General features: G+C 56.1%; 1 protein-coding gene across 1 annotated transcript in view; it reads right to left on the bottom strand.

Moving 5' to 3' along the window:
* The window catches only part of BCAS4 (breast carcinoma amplified sequence 4), a 48,939-nt gene that overhangs the window by 12,583 nt on the left and 19,961 nt on the right, over nucleotides 1-16,395 (bottom strand). Inside the window, exons 3-4 of the mRNA XM_090286565.1 lie at nucleotides 13,623-13,724; nucleotides 9,269-9,409 (exon numbers count right to left, since the gene is read on the bottom strand). Of these exons, the coding sequence (XP_090142691.1) occupies nucleotides 9,269-9,409; nucleotides 13,623-13,724 (243 nt within the window). The remainder of the gene's footprint in view (nucleotides 1-9,268; nucleotides 9,410-13,622; nucleotides 13,725-16,395) is intronic.

Genomic DNA, 16,395 nt, shown 5'->3' with positions numbered 1-16,395 from the left:
AGCTGCCAGACACGGGAAAGGAAAAGGCGGTCAGGGCCACCGTGCGGGGACCCCCAACCCAGGTCACAGTGGGCAGCTCCCGCCCAGCGCTCAGCACTGCCCAGCCCTGAGCAGCCCATCCCGGCTCTAGCCCATCACGGCACAGAAAAGCCAGCGGCTGCCCTCTCCAGCCGCGCTGCCATGTTAATGATTAGAACTCACCGAGTGCCGGGAACTTTGGCCTTGACTTTAGGTCTGGCAATGTGACGAGGCACCTGGATGAATTTCCTGCTTAATGAGACGTGGTTTATTCTCCCAGCAGGAAGTGACCGTGGATGGAACCAAGGGCCTTGCAGGCTCCCTGGGCATCAAGGGGATCACACGTTCTTTGGGTACCCCAAGGCCAGCACACAGGTATCTGCACTAATCAAGGACTCATCTCTGCGCATTGCGTCCCCTCGCAGCGGGTGATGGCTGATGGAGACAGCACGTCCTCTGCCCAGCCCACCTGTGCTTGGAACACTACGTGACCCAGTGTCAAGAGGGTGCCACACATCGGGCCATGATGCCCCCCCCGTCCTCTCCTCGCCTGTGCCAGCCACGCCCCCCGACTTCCCTTCTCTCCTTTGCTGTCATGCTCAGACGTCAGAAGCACGTGTCTGCTGATGGCCTACCTGTGAGGTACCTCCTACAAGAAACCCGCCGGGACCTGGGCTCATCGTTTCTTCATCCTTTGGTGCTTCATCCACAACTCCCACGTCCCAGGACTCACTACACATTAGGCATGTCACTGCGGGACCCCCTCAGGACGCACTGTACCCACCAAGGACGCCAGGGCTCTGAGAAGGGCAATGGGTGCCATGGAGTCACCTGACTTGTGGACACGGACTGGACTCAGACCTGATCGCCCCTCCACGTCACACAGGTGGGTGGCCTTCTGGGCCCACAGCCTCTCTTTCCTCCTGAGGAGGGAGGGGCCTTGGTGAGACCCCCGAGGGGAACAGAAGAGATGCAGGGGAGGGACCATGAGGCTTTGTGACTGTCCGTGACACGGGGAGAGACACGGGGGGACAGGGACAGAAGCAGAGACAGGCAGATGAGTGATTCAGAAACAGAGACCCAGACAGGCACGCGGTGACAGAGAGACAGAGCCTGGAAAGGGCCACAGCCCCTGGGCCGCCCCAGTGTGTCCAGCGAACACGTGGCCCGTGATGGGGAAGACATGGGAGAGGGAGACTCAGAGAGGGGACCACAACGCCCCTGGGACCTGTCCCCCGAAGACCCAGCATCACGCTTGGGCAGGGCCTCGGCGGAGGGGCCTGCTCCTGAGCGACCACCTCAGCCAGGCTGGCAGCGGGCCCGTGTGCGCAGCGGGGAGGCTCAGGGAAGGCCAGGCTGGGGGCAGGGGTAGAATCATCAGCTTCTCAAAAGGGAGCTTTCTGCGAAATGATGGCGGCAGCAGACACTCGCTGAGCACCTGCTGGGCATGGCCCACGGGTCCCACCCTGAGGTCAGCGGGAGGCACCCAGGCTGCTCCTCTTCCCTCCTCCCCCGACTGTGGGTGAGTGACCCATTTTTGTCTGCCTCAAGCTGCTCTTGTACAAAGTGGGGCCAGTCATGGCAGAACCTCACTATTGAGTGAATGGGGACAGAGGCCAGACCTGCGGACACCATCCCTGCTCTGGGACCCATCTGGCCAGATTGGCTCACCAAGCCGCCTGGAATCCCAGGCCCCACTTCCCAACATCCCCCAGTGGGCCCAGAGCAGCTGCTGAGATGGCAGGGGGGCTGAGGGTGCTGGCTGGGTAGGCATCCAGGCACGCAGCCATGGACAGGACTGGAGCAGCCAGGGGCCACAGTTCCGAGTCCCATCCTGCTTGCTCAGCACAGCGCCCCCACTTCCAGTTTCCTAGGCCCATCCCCCCTGCTATGCTATCAGCGGCCCCTCCTCACCTTCTCTCCCACCCCCAGTAAATAGGCATTGGACCCGTGCCCAGGCCAGCTACCATGCTAGGCACTAATGTACCACAGATCTTTGCCAAGGCCGAGACTTCTATGAGCCTCTCAGATTAGTCTTCAAAATCAACTGATTTCACGTAAAAATCTACATCCTCTACCTCTTTCTTATGAAGAAGGGTGAGCCCAGGCCTTTCTGAGCCTTTATTTCCGGCTGGAGTTGAGGGCCCCTGCCTCTTCTGTTGGTCACAGTCCCCACCCAGCCCCTCTGCCTCTCTCAGGGCCACACCTGCTCCTGGTGGGCACTTGGATTTCAACCCTTGGGACATGAAGAGTGTGGGGCTCTGGAACCAAACATGCTGATGCCTGGATGGCTAAGTTAAAATGTTCTCACTTCTGTGTGCCTCAGTTTCCTCGTCTGTAAACTGGGAAGGGTAACAGTGAGTAGCTCTGTAACAGGTGAGCATAGAAATGAACCAAGCTAGGGCAGGTGGTGCCGGTCTGGAGAAGAGCCCAGAACGCCCGGCTGCCTGCATCATCATAACTACTGAGAGTCAAAGGCAGGAGAGTCCTTGCACCTACTCCTGAGAAAGTCTCCATCTGCGGGTACCACAGGGGAAAACACAGCCAGAAGAATGGGTGCCTTCCCAGAGGTGGTAATGTTCCTTGGACTTGGACTTGACAATAAATAAACTTGATCAGGCAGAAAGCAGGAAGGGTATTCTAGGCAGGGGACCAGCCTATGCAAAGGCCGCAGACAGTGTCCACCAGCCCCTGGGAAGGCAGAGCCTGGTCTGAGGATGCTGCTGTCCCAGTGAGGCCCCCAATGGTGACCAGGTTTGGAAAAGGGTCCATTGAACATGTCCCACCAATGAGGGAGAGGCCGGTGAGCTTCCATGCAGCCTCAACAAAGAGCCCCTCCCAAATAAAAACACTTGCTTGTCAAAAGGAACTTCTTCACACACCCTCAAAACCTCCATAAGAATGTAATGTTTTTTTAAAATCTGGTTTCCAAACCAGCTCACCAGGCGCCCTCTGTCCCTCCCCAGCACATGTAACGTCAAATACCCAATCAGATCCGTTCGTGTGTGATGCTGAGCGACGCACCGGGAGCCAGTTGGGGGTGGGGGCGCTGCTGAGGGGGCTGCTGGGGACCAGCGCCACCCTCGGCCCTCCACTGTCGCGTTAATATCTGCCATCTGCTTATGTTGCGTTTTTACCGCAAGGGATGATGGGGGCAGAAGGAGAAGGAGAGGCCGGTTCGGGGCCGGGAGAAGGCACCATGGAACCCCGTCTGCCTTCTTTGTGTTGGTGGCTTGCTGGCCTCCACCACCAGATAAAGCCCCAGCCAAGCCTGCCTCCTTCCGGGACTCCCCCTCCAGGGGGCACTCGGCAGAAGGAGCGGGAGGCCGCCCAGCGGGGCTGAGCGGGCCTCCCTCCCTCCCCTTGGGGTAGGGGTGGAAAGGGGGGAGCGGAGGGGGGCAGTGGGGGAGGGGAGAAGACACCAAACCTGGCGCAGAAGACTCCTGCAGGCCGGCCAGGGCACCGCAGCCCCGCCCACAGCCTCCATTACCTCCGAGCCCAAGAGGCGGCCCCAAGCCGCAGAGAGAGAGGCAGTTGTGGACACTCCATCCCCGCTCTCCACCGCCTGGGCACAGCCTTGGGTGAAATCTGGGGAGGCCCTCAAGGGCCAAGGAAGCTATGGAGAGCAACCACTGATTCATATTTACTGCACGCCTACTGTGTGCTCAACCTCGGTAGGAAACGCCAATGGCCACAGGCAGGAACTGAGAGCAGATGACTTGCGCCAGATGGTGGCTTGGAAGGCATGCTGCTCAGGGCCCAGACCCCTGCTTTTTCAAGAGATGCCAGAAGTACAAATTCTTATGGAAGACTTGTTTTAAATGCTGGAAACGAATTTGAATTAAATGTATACATGTTCCAAGCTGGCCAGCGAATATATGTTAATGGGGTAGATGTGGCCCAAAGATCTCCGGTTTGCAGCCTTGGCCACTGAGGCTGCAGTCCCTGCCTTCGGGAAGGTCACAGAGGGAAGGGAGACTGAACAAAGTCAAAGCTGGACCAAAGCCTGAAACTGCCACTCATGCTGTGTGACCCCAGCCAGCGAATAGCCCTTTCTGAGGCTCAGGTCCCTTCCTCATGAACTGGAAGAATAACATCTACCTCTGGGGCTGTCACGGGAAGCTGACCCAAGGCACAGAAAACACTAGATGCTCAATAAAACTGGGCTGTCCATGACGCTGCTGCCAAAAGCCAGAGGCTCCCGTTGGGCTAGCGCAAAGAAGTGAAGGGGCTGTCTCCCCACTCCCCCCTGGTCCCAAATGCCTCTGAAGGTGGGGGGCCTACGGGGTACAGGCCATCAGCCTAAAATCCAGAGCTGGGGAGGGTGCTAGGAGTGACAAACAGGTGCAACCGATTTTCTCCCAGTGTTTAACATTTAGGAAAAAACAAAACAGACGTACAGCTTTTTCCCCAAAATAAGAAAATCTGGCTCTACCCCCATTTCCTGTAAGGCTGCTGCTGGGCCACATCTGCCCCTTTAGATGAAGCCTGGGCTCTGCAGTTCACCCCAGTGCCCCCACTCCTGACTGGGTCACACGTGGCAAACACAGCCATTTTTGTTGCCAGATTGCCCTGTGGGCTGAGCAGGTGGGCCAGGCAGGCCCAAGGCCAGGCCAGGCCGCAAACCCCCAGCCAACCTGGCTCTGCGTGGGGGTCAGGATTTGGCCCCAAGTGGTTTTGCTATTAACCAAGAGCCTTGCTTGGAAAGGACCACACTCTCATCCATTGGAAAATTAATCAAAACGACATCTCGTGAACAAGAAGTTTTGGCTCGGCAGAGAACGAACAGTGGTTTACAACAAATTAGCAGGGCTGCTCTGAGCCCCGGGCACGGGCGCCCCGGGGAAGGCCCGGCGGGGCGGGCAGTAGCCCCGTGTCGGCCACCGGGCCACGACTGCACCTGGATGTGTGGGACACGGTGCCACCTGACGTGGTCTCCCCGCCCTCCCAAGGCCGGCAGCCCCATGACTGGCTCCATCTTGCACTTTCACTTCTGCAAACGCTCTCCAGATGCGACAGGCCCTCTGTGCGCAGGCACCTCCTCGGGCAGGGTCTCGGGGTCCACACTCCCATCCAGGAGGCGGGGGCCCTCACCCGGAGCCTCTTCTCTCTCTTCTGATGGGACAAGGGCCCCGAGACCCCACAGTGCCAGGGCTGCAGTGAGCTCAGGGGGCAGGATATGTTTGCAGATGGGGGACACGCACCCCCCTAATGATGCTCAGACCTCGCTGCACCATCTCAGCAAGACACCGCCGGCCCTGAACGCCGCAGCTCAGGGCAGAGCGCGAGGCCTGGAGGTTCCTTCAGAGAATCGAATTTGACCACTCACCCCCCACCTAGGAACTCCTCCCTGGCTTCCCATTGTCCTTAGAACAGCCTTGAACTCCTGTGCATGGCCTAGGCCTGCTCACTGAGCCGCCCACCCCGGACGGCCCGCTCCCGCTCGGCAGCATGCTGGGAGTCTCCCTTCAGAGCCATTGTGCCGTGGTTTTCTCTGCGGACCCCCGACTGACTTTCCTCATGATCCAGCTCTCAGCTGACATGGCCCTTCCTCCAAGGCCATCCTGGACTGCCCCCCACTCAGAGAAAGCTAGGGCCCCCTTTACAAATGACTACCTATGGAATTTGCTTCGAATTTGGTCATTGTATTCACCCACAAGACAAGGTTTGTGAGGGCAGAGATCACAGCTCTCTCTCTCTGGGAAGTCTAGGGTACAGTTCAGAATGTGGGTTCATACGCTCATGCCCAGCTGTGTGACCCTGGGTAACCTCTCTGTGCCTCAGTTTGCTCACCTGTAAGATGGGGATAGTCAGAGCCCCTCCCGCATGGGTGCTGAGTTGGGAGCAGCGCCTGCTCTGCCGGGCCGGTCCTGGGTCCCTGCCACCGTGACACCTGTTCACCGCTGGGCGAGGAAGCAGTCTGTCCTGCGCCGGGACGTTAGGTACAAGCAGAGCTGCCTTTTCAGACCCATTAGTGCTCAGAACCCTCCTCTGGAGACCTCCGGAGTCCTTCTCTCCTGTCGCTTTGCATCGAATCCAAACCCGTTTTCCAGCAAGCACAGCGCTGTGCCCACGGCAGCTAACCGACGGTTCTGCGAGGCTCACAGTGGCTCTGCCACCTGCCCACGGTCACACAGCTAACAAATGCCACAGTGAAAGCGCGATACAATTCTTTGTTAAAATTTGGGGATGTTATAAGGATCCATGTAGAAGTATAATAAAAAACTTTTCCTCTCTGCAGTGCAGCATGAAAATATGGACCTTTGTACCACGAAAACATAGACCATAGCAGGAAAGCGTGCACATCTCTGTGTGTGGGCGCCAAGGGCCCAGGGTGCCAGGCTGGGCCTCGGTCTGGGAATGACTGCAGGCCCCTCAGGCAGTTCAGCTGGAGATCCAAGGCCCCGGCTTCAGGGGAAGCTTGTTAGCAGGTGGTATTCCTGCCTCCCCTCCAGGGCATCCCAGGGCCAGCCCGGGTTCCAGGCAGCACCCACTCACATGCGTCCCTGGTGCTGGCAGAGGGGAGGGGGGGCTGCTGCCCGGCCCAGCTGCCCCGCACCCTCCCTGCAGGCTGAGGAAGAAGAGAGAGGGAGGAAGGAGGCAAGGAGCAGAGAGGGGGCCTAGAAAAGGCAAGGACCAGTTTTCTCCCTGCCCCCTCCAAAAGACCCCCGCCCAGCTCCAGGGTAAAGGCTGAGAGCCCTCCCTCCTGGGCCCCATGAGGGGGTCCCCACCGTCCCCTGACTAGGGGAAGGCCACGGGGACAGCGATGGGTGTCATCCCACAGGGACAGGACCCCACGCCAGCATTCCTGTGGCCCCAGGCAAGGCCCGAGAGCCTCTGTCCCACCCCGGCCTCTACTGCACAGGACACTTGCAGGGCAGGTGCGGGCAGGAGATAAAGTCTGGGGGTGTGAGGAGCAGCCCTCACTACTGCAGGGAAAGGGGACTGGTGTCTCTGAGGGGACAGCAGTGGTGAAGGAAGGGCAGAGGCCACCACGCACAGGCACTGAGTGCAGCTGATGCCGGGCAGTGCGGACTCCTGGCCTGGCGGAAATCCAGATGGAAGAAACAAAAGATCATCTGTGGGTGCATCCTGTGAGGACCCCGCCCCCCAGACAGTGGTTCCAGTGGTTGGAACCGGGCCCAGAAAGACCTGGCAGAGCCAAGTAGTGCAGAGCCCTGGCCTGGGTCCAGGTCTCACAAGTTCGAATCCCAGTTCCACTTCTGGGTGGGCAAGCAACTTGACCCTTTGGCGCCTCAGTTTCCCCATCCGTAAAATAGGGACAATGACCAGAGCTACCTCACAAGGCGGGATGTGAAAGCCCTGCAGTCAAGCCCTGCAACACAAGTGGTAACAACCATTATTCTAGAAGGACACCTCAGTTTGTACCCTGGGGGCAGATGCAGCCCTAGGAACCCTTGGGCTTGCGTGTGTGTGTGTATACCACTCACTTGCACTGCCTGCCCCAGACAAAGCCCTCCCGGGGCCAAGATCAACATGCTGGGGTGCGGAATGACTCACCACCCCTGGGCTGTGACAAGTTTCCTGGAACAAGTCACCACAGGTAGGCCTGGGGGCCCCCCAGTCTGGCAGAGATGAGGAGGTGCAGGTCCCCGCATGCCCAGCCACACCCCGGTGGGATCCTGCTGCCTGAGAGGGCAGGGAAACCGCCCCCCTCCCCATTTCAGAGCCTCAGGGGCCTGAGTTCCAACCCCACCACTGACAACATGTCTCTCCCTCTCCAGACCTTGGTCTCTGCCTCTAAGCAGTGACACTAGTGTCAACCACACAGGAACAACCGTAGAGATGACAGAAAAAGATGGGGAAGTGCAGACACCAAGGGCTCAGCAAGCCATGGGTAGCCGGGGTCCTCTGATCTTCCTCCCCTGGTGAGCTTCTGAAGCCACCAATGGGCAGAGGACTGTGTGACTGGGCTGCTCCTGGTCACCGAGGAAGAGTTACCATAACTCCAAGGAGAGAAAGAAAAAGAAGCAGCTTATGATTTCATTGTCATTGGAAGGCAAAAAAAAGATTGCATTTGTCTGGAGAGAGGGGAATTCCCGGAGGGCTTCTCAAAAGAGGTGGCATTAACTTGGGTTTTGAAGGATCAATAGGAGTTTCTAGACCATGAGATCTGTAAGGCCACTGTCTAGCTGTTACTGGCCTCGGGCAAGTCATTCACCTGGAGGTGGCAGGTGAGCAGCACAAGCATCGGGCAGGTGTAGGACGAGATGGAGCAACAGGGTCCTGGCAGGGACTAGAGAGTGAGTGTCTAGTCAGGCATCCCAAGCCCCACTGTCTAAGTAGCATTGCCTGGTCAAAGAAAATGAGTTCACAGGGGCCAAATTCTGTCCATGGGCTGCAAGACTGCCACCCCTGAAACTTTCCAGACTTCCATTTTCTCATCTACCAAATGAGCGTAATGTTAATCAATACCAGCGTGCACAGTGACTGGGCCGGGCAGACGAGTCAATGCACATGAAATGCCCAATGAAGTCCCTGGGACTCTGTAAACACGCAAAGTGGAGACATGGGGGCAGGCAGGAGGAGCGGGGGAACAGAGGAGGGGACCCACAGAAAGACCTCAAAGAACAGTGAGAGACCCCTACCAGGGGCAGGACAGGGTGGCTGGCTAGACACCTTTCCTGTGAAGGGCAAGGCCCCAGGGACATGTCAACCACGGTCCACTCCAGCCAAGTCCCTTCAGTTCCCTGAGCCTCAGTCACCTTGTCTAAAATGGGGGGATGATAAAATTACCTTCTCCAAGGACTGGCGTGTGAATTAGATCCCATATAACACAGCATGTAAAGCACTTAGAACAGACCTAACTCGAGCCATTATTCTAATGACCAAATCCAGCCTCGGGCAGGGTTTCTCACGCTCAGCTTTGCTGAGGTTTACAGCTGGGTAATTATCTGTCGTAGGGGCTTTGTAGAGCGTTTAATAGCATCCCTGGTTTCTACCCATTAGCACCCCTCCCAGATGGACCACCATGCTCAGCAAACAGCAGGCGCTCAAGAAATGGTGGATGAGTAAGCAAGAGGTCACAGCAATGAAGCCCAAAGCTCAGAGCAAGAAGAGGAACCTGAGGGAGTGACTGAGCACCAGGCACCTAGGCCAGCCCTCCCCGGGGCCAAGCAGACACGGTTTCCTGTCTGCAGAAATGAGACATGCCCTTTGACCTCCCATTTCCTGAGCCCCTCTCCCACTCCAGGGTCTGGGAGGAGGCGGGAGGCAAGGAGATACTCACATTCCTTAAGGAGGGGAGCCCCCTGGAGCCCAGCCGCCTCCACCCCCACAGGGCCTGTGGGAAGGCCCCATGGTCCTGCTCCGCCCAGAGCACGTGGTCTTCCAGGTAGGAGACGTGGTGTCCCACCATCTTGACAAAGGCCTAGGGGAGAGAGAGGACAGTGGGGATGCCACACCTGCCCCAGGCTGGAGGACATTCCTGGCCGCACTCCACCGGCCAGCGGAGAGGCCAGACCCTCAATCACTGCTACCCGCGGGCTCCTGGAGAGGTCAGGCCTGCGGAGCAGGGAGGTCACCTTCAGGAACCCTGACAGTAACAGTAACAGCTCCCATCGCTAACCAGGCTTGGTCAAGGCCCTCCTCGTGTCCTTCCACATTCTCCCTATGGGGACCCTAGTTTTACAGAGGAGGGACAGCAAGGCTTAGAGAGGCTGGGTCACCGGCCCAAAGTCACCCAGCTCTCTCCAGGCCCCACTCTCCCCGGGGCCGCTGTGCCACAGTGCCGTTCTCTGTTCTGAATGAGGTGAAGGCTGCTCATCCTCCTAGCCTTGTGCTGGCTGTCCCCTCCACAGAGAGGCCTTCCCTGACCACCGACTCTAACCCAGCCCCGAGGTACGGAGGAGGCACCTGTCTTCTGAGCCCTCCCCGCCCTCTGAACTTCCTTCTTGACTCCTCACAGACCAGCTTCCTTTAGAATGTGATTCTGAAGCAGCAGGTGCTGAGTCAGTATGGTTCAGGCTGAGACCAGAGCCTGGTCAGCTGGAAAGGGCTCAGCTGGGTGGGGAGGGCCTGAAGGCGTGCGCACACGGAGGAAGGAAGGCATGTATACATGTGGGAATGCATGCGTGCACAGAGGAAGGCATGTATACATGTGGGAATGCATGCATGCACACACAGAGGAAGGAAGGCATGTATACATGTGGGAATGCATGCATGCACACGGAGGAAGGCATGTATACATGTGGGAATGCATGCATGCACACGGAGGAAGGCATGTATACATGTGGGAATGCATGCGTGCACAGAGGAAGGCATGTATACGTGTGGGAATGCATGCATGCACACATAGAGGGAGGAAGGCATATATACATGTGGGAATGCATGCATGCACACATGGAGAAATGAAGGCATGTGCACATGGAGGAATGAAGGTATGTTACATGTAGGAATGCATACATGTGCACACGGAGGAATGAAGGCATGCACACACGGAGGAAAGCATGCATGCACACAGAGGAATGCATGCACGAATGCATGTAGGAATGCATGCATGAGCACATGGAGGAATGAAGGCACATGCACATGGAGGAATGAATGCACACATATGTGAATGAATGAATCAATGCATCATGTATCTTCAGCAGAAAGACATTGGATGAGCCCAGGATGGTGCAGTGCCTCCCTGGGGCTCTGGCAGGAGCGGAGCTAAAAGGCTGAATAAACCACATCAGGGGTATGCGTGTGTGCACGTGCATGCACGTGTGTGCACACGTGTGTAGTGGGGGTGACAAGGGACCACACGCCGGAAGCTTCCACTGACCAGAGCTCCAGCCCTCCAGCTTGGAGGCCTCTCCTGGCCAGCACATCTGGTTGTGAAACAGAAGAAAGTCCTGCAGGCCCTTTCTCCAGCCGATTCCAATTTTACGCTCCTTGTGCTAATACCAGGCTGGCGTGGAGTGAGGCCATGCTGAGGAATGTGGGCTCACGAGGTCTGACCCGCCTCCCAAATGCCTGCCAGCGAGGGCAGCCCAGCCCAGCCAGGCCAGCGAGAGGCCAGACCTCGGCCACCCCAGCGTGCAGCCAACTCGGGGAGACACACATGCATCCACACAGTCGGGAGCTGGGGGACAGAAAGAGAGTGACAGCTGATCATAGCCACCCTGGTGGCTGGTTATGGAGTATGGGTGACTTCTATGTTTTCTTTTCCTATACAGTGAAAATATGACTTATTATCAAGAGGGAGTGAGGGAGGCTGGGAAGGAGGGAAGGAGGGAGGGAAGGAAGGAAGGAAGAAGGAAGGAAGGGAGGGAAGGAGGGAGGGACGGAAGGAAGGGGAGAGAAAGCCCCATTGTTTTAAAATACATTTGTGAGTTCTAATGTATTTGAACACTACTGGCAAAAGCTCCAGCTTCAGAGCAGGTTCCTGCCCAGAAAGTGCCAACATTCAGCTTTGAGGAGCAGTCAGGAGCACAGACTCCACCACTTCCTAGCTGTGTGACCTTGGCCAAAGCACTTCACCTCTCTGTGCCTGGCTACTTTCTCTATAAAATGGAACCAACGAAAGGACCTTCCTCCTCGGGCTGCCGAGTTCTTATGAAGAAAGCACTGAGTCCCTGGCTCAGAGCAAGTGCTCAATAAACATTAGTTTTTGTTATTAAAATTGTTAAAGGGCCAAGTTCTGGCCTGAGAGGTCACCTTGTGGTTCCTGAGCTCTCCCCACCCAATGGGTCACACTGATCTGAGAACAGGGCAGTCTTGGGCTCCCTGGAAGCCCCGGGGGCCCATGCCCAGCTGGGCAGAGGGGCGACCATGCATCCCGCACAGATTCGGCCTCTCGGCCTGTGGGCAATGGCCACTGTGACAGCTCATGCTCCCTGAGCCCCTAGATGTGCCAAGTGCTGGCCTAACAACAACCCTGTGAGGGACAAACAGCACAGCCCCGATTTACGGAGGAGGAAGCTGACCCTAAGAGGACGTGGGAGCAGAGGCTTAGGCAGGGACTCTAAGTCGCCCTTGGTAACTGTGGTCCGCAGAGTCATGGCCCCCAAAAGAGATCCAGCGCCCAATTCCCGGACCTGGGAATATGCTGCCTTCCACGGCAGAAGGGACTTTGCAGATGAGACTAAGGATCCGGAAAGGGGGCAACGATCTGGCTCATGCAGGTGGGCTGACGTAATCTCAGGGTCATACAGAGAGGAAAGCGGGAGGGTCCGCCTAGGAGACAGGATGGAAGACGCTACGCTGTCAGCGCTGCAGGCAGCCGGAGGGGCCATGAGCTGAGAAATCAGGCGGCTTCTGCAAGCTGGACCAGGCAAAGGCATGGGTTTGCCCCCAAGCCTCCAGAGGAGCCCTCACTTGAGCCTATGAGGCACATTTTGAACTTCTGACCTCAGGAGCTGTAAGATAATAAATTCATGTTTAAGCCACCAATTTGTGATCACTTGCGGCGGTGGCAATAGGAAACTGCTAAGGTAATGCTTTGTCAGCGTGTCTCTCCCACAAGAACATGGCCGTGGACTCTATCTGTCTTTCTCGCTACGAGTAGTGCATAGTAGGCCCGCAATAAATGTCAGTGGACAGAATGCTAAGGAAAGAATCGGGCTTGACAGGTGGGCTGATTCAAGCAAGACGAGAACCAAGGCTGCAAATCTTCACTTTTTTCCCCTTTTTCCAACGTGGGGAATGAGATGCAAATGAAAGCTATTCCAAGGGCAAAGTTTTAATTATATTCTTGCCTTATTCTCTGACAAGAATGTTAATTCTCCACTAACTCCAGTGCTGACTGCCATGCTCTGGCCCTCTGCAGCTCAGAGGGGCCTGTGTCCCTTCTGTCTAGGTGACTACTATTAAACTGCACACTCCTCCCAGCCTCCAAGTCCTTCTCTGTGCGAGGAGCCAATATCCCAAGCTGAGGGCCGCAGTTCAATGAAGAGCTTAGATCCCAGTGGATGGAAGTCGAATCCTAGCTTCTCAGAATTAGCTGCGTGACTCAGGGTAAGTGGCTTACCTCTCAGAGCCTTTGCTCCTCTTCCAGGAGATGGGACAGGGAGGATACCAACTTTCCAGGGCAGCAAGAAGGAAAATGAGATGGTGTGCAGCTCAGCCCACACAAACAACAGGCAGGGGAAAGAGGCAGCAGTGAGGCAACAGGGCATGGTGGAGACTGTGGTGAACTGGAGAGCACATGCCTCATCTGAGGGGCAGCTGCCACCAGCTCTAAAAAACAGCCCGGGGGTTGGAAATGTTCGTTTTCTCAATTTTGGGTCGTGGGGGAGTTTACATGTGTAAAAATTCACTGAACTGTACACTTAGGTGTGTGCACTTTATATATTTATACTTTGAACAACAAATAGATGAAAGTATTTAAAGAAATGTAGGCCCAGAGTTATCAAACTTCTGAATTTCCAGAAGCAGCTTAACATTCAGATTTTTATATAAAGTACTCATACCTTTTAACTAGGATACTGTCTGTAAATTTAAATTCACCTGTGCCATATTTTTTAAACGCCGCATGAGTGTAGGCCCCCATGCCCTGCTCTCGATTGAATGCCTGGCACTCTCGAGGGCAGGTCGGTATCTGGGAAGATCGGACGAAAGAGCCAGAACAAGTGCACAGATGCCACAAAGAAGCCCACCTCTAGCCGGTCCACTTTGGTGTAGATGCCACGCATTTCCACCACCTTGGCCTTAAGGAGAGGGATGTCATCCTCCAAGATCTGCGAAGTGTCGCTCCTGATCTGCAAGGAACAGAACAGCTCCTCAGCCCCCGCTGCTCCATCACCACGTCCTCCCGTCAGCCTCTGGGATCAGCCAGGGGCTGCAGAGCCTGTGCTGATGGTGGAGACACCTCGTGGCACCCTGCCCAGGGTCCCAGGGGGGGACCCACCTCACCAACTCTCGGGACCCAGGCCTAGCCAGGTATTCTTTACTGAACCGCAGATTAAGCATTTCCTCCCAAAACAACCAAAACCAGCCCCAAACCAAATTTCTTCATTTTCTAAACCACTAAACAGGAGCAAAGGGAAAAAATCCAGATCTCTAAACTGAAGTCGAGTTTCTCGTGCCCTGGAATTAATTACACCGATGAGTTAATCATTAACACTAACAATGTTAGCGGGAAAGCAAGTCAATCAGGGCGCCTCTACGCGCAGACAGGGCGCTGAGCGCTCCCAGTGCACCGCGCATCTCATTTAATGTTACATTTCTTCTGCTCAGAAGGCCCCCGAAAGTGACTGTGAACTTCTGAGGCCACCACCTTCCCTTGCTCACTGCAATCGGACCCTTCAGAGCCCAGAGGGCCAAGCCCAGCCCCTCAGTGTGTGAGAGAGAAACCCCCGTCCATGCTACTATGTCCTCAATGTGCAGAGAGGTAGGGCACACACCACTCTCAGGTTCTACAGAACAGCCAGATCCCGTGGGGGAAGCCGGTCAAATGCTAATTCCCAGGCCCCTGTGAGTCTGGTGCAGTTTGTGTGTCCAGCCAGGCTCCAAGGCTATGCTGGAGTAGGGGGTCTGAGGACAGTCGGAGAAACACCAGCGGGCACAGGAGCTGGACTTGGGACATGGACTGGAGTCTGAACTTAGCTCTACCCAGCGTGAGCTGTGTGATCCTCAGCAAGTCACTGCACCTCTCTGGGCCCTCCTTTGCTTGACTGCAACTATGCTGGCCCTTGCTTCCTTGGAACGCTGAGAGGACAACATTTAACAGAGTGTCTGGCATGGCATGTGCAGGTAGCTTCTGACAGGGTCCTCAAGGATCCCTGCCTGCAGGTATTCACACCTTGTGGGATCCCCTCCCCTTTGTGGGCTGGACCTAGAGACCCACTTCTAACGAAGAGGAGTCAGCCAAAATGAGAGAGGTTGCCCCTGAGACTCGTTCACGGAAGACTGTCACTCCACTTCGCAGGTGGCCCCTCCGTTGCTGGCTTGTTCATGCATGATCTCTCTCCCTCCCCCTCTTCTTTCTCACTTGTCCTATGGGTTGCTCCCTTTGATGAAGAGGCCCACACGGCGAGGAACTGAGGGCCTCCAGCCAGCTGCCCATGAGGAGCTGAATCCAGACCTACTGACTTTGCCTGGACCCAAGCCTGCCCCCTGTGTGCCCTGAGGTGGCCGTGGGACTCTGAACAATGGCACCTGGCTAGGATGCACCCAGACTCCCCACCGACAGACACTGTGAAATACAATTGCTGAAGTCATGAAGTTTGGGATCATTTGTTAGGCAGCAATAGATGAGTAACACAAGGTGACGCTCAGGATAAGATTTGAATTTCAAAAACATTTTTAGAAACCGTGCCTGAGTTTCCTCCTCTTCCTGCCCAAGTACAGGAGGCTTCTGGGGGTCTCCTGAAATTCTGTCCCCACCACCATTAAGATGCCTTCTCCCCCTTGCCCTGGGTTTCTCGGAAGCCAGCCCGTGACCCTGCACGTCCAAAACCACAGTCCTCTCCCCGGTTCCCCTCCGCCGGTCACAGCACAGCACTGCCATTGCCGTAGGCACCTGGCTCCAGCCCACTGTCCGGTGGCCCACTCCCTCCCTTGGCCCTGACCCCATGGGGTTGCAGATTGTCCTGAGAGGGTGGCGTCTGGCTTGGGCTGCCTGGTCTTAGTCTCTGCCCTGACCTCCCTGTACCTCAGTTTCCATATCTGTAGAATGGGGGTCACATTGGTGCTTCTCTCGAAAGAATCCTTTGGGTATTCAAGAAAATTTTCTGTCTGGACATGACCCGCAGATGTACCTGGTTGGACTTGCAAAGTGTTTTAGTTTTTAAATTTGATTTAATGTCCAACTTAAAAATTTAAATGGGCTCCTAGGAGAAATGGCCGGTTCCGGGGCTGGGGCAGGGAGAATTTAAGAGTTTGGAGCAACCCGTAGTGCCAGAGAGTGAGGAAGTGTTCAAAAAACTGAAGGATGGGAGCGTGTCAAAGGAACCCAGGAGCCAACCTGAGAGAGCCCAGGGGCCAGAGCTGGAGCCATGGGAACAATAAAATAAATAATAGAATACCGGATGAGAACCAAAAGTATGAAATGAACACACATGGGTCTCACAGGAGCAAACGATGTGAGGGGTCCGTGGTCATGTCACTGTGGGGAAACCTGACCAAGACTAATGTCCCAGTGATGTCCTGTGGGTGTCACGTGCCCCTGATATGATGGGACGGGAAGGCACCTCACCTCTGTGGCATTCTCTCCAGAAACCCGTAACCCCCCCATGTGACCACAAGAAAAACATCAGACAGGCCCAAACTGAGGGGCCTTCTACAAAATACCTCACAAGGACGCCTCCAAAGCGCCAAAGTCATGACAGGTGCCATCAGGGATGGCAGGACACTGAGGAGACATGACAACCGAAGGCAGTGCGGTCCCTTGGATGGAGCCTGGGACAGGACCGAGACATTGATAGGAAG

The sequence above is a fragment of the Furipterus horrens genome, unplaced genomic scaffold, assembly GCF_987537825.1.
Source record: "Furipterus horrens unplaced genomic scaffold, mFurHor1.1.pri manual_scaffold_8, whole genome shotgun sequence".
NCBI lineage: Eukaryota > Metazoa > Chordata > Mammalia > Chiroptera > Furipteridae > Furipterus > Furipterus horrens.
Note: the sequence above shows the minus strand (reverse complement) of the source record. Positions and strands in the feature narration are given on the sequence as shown.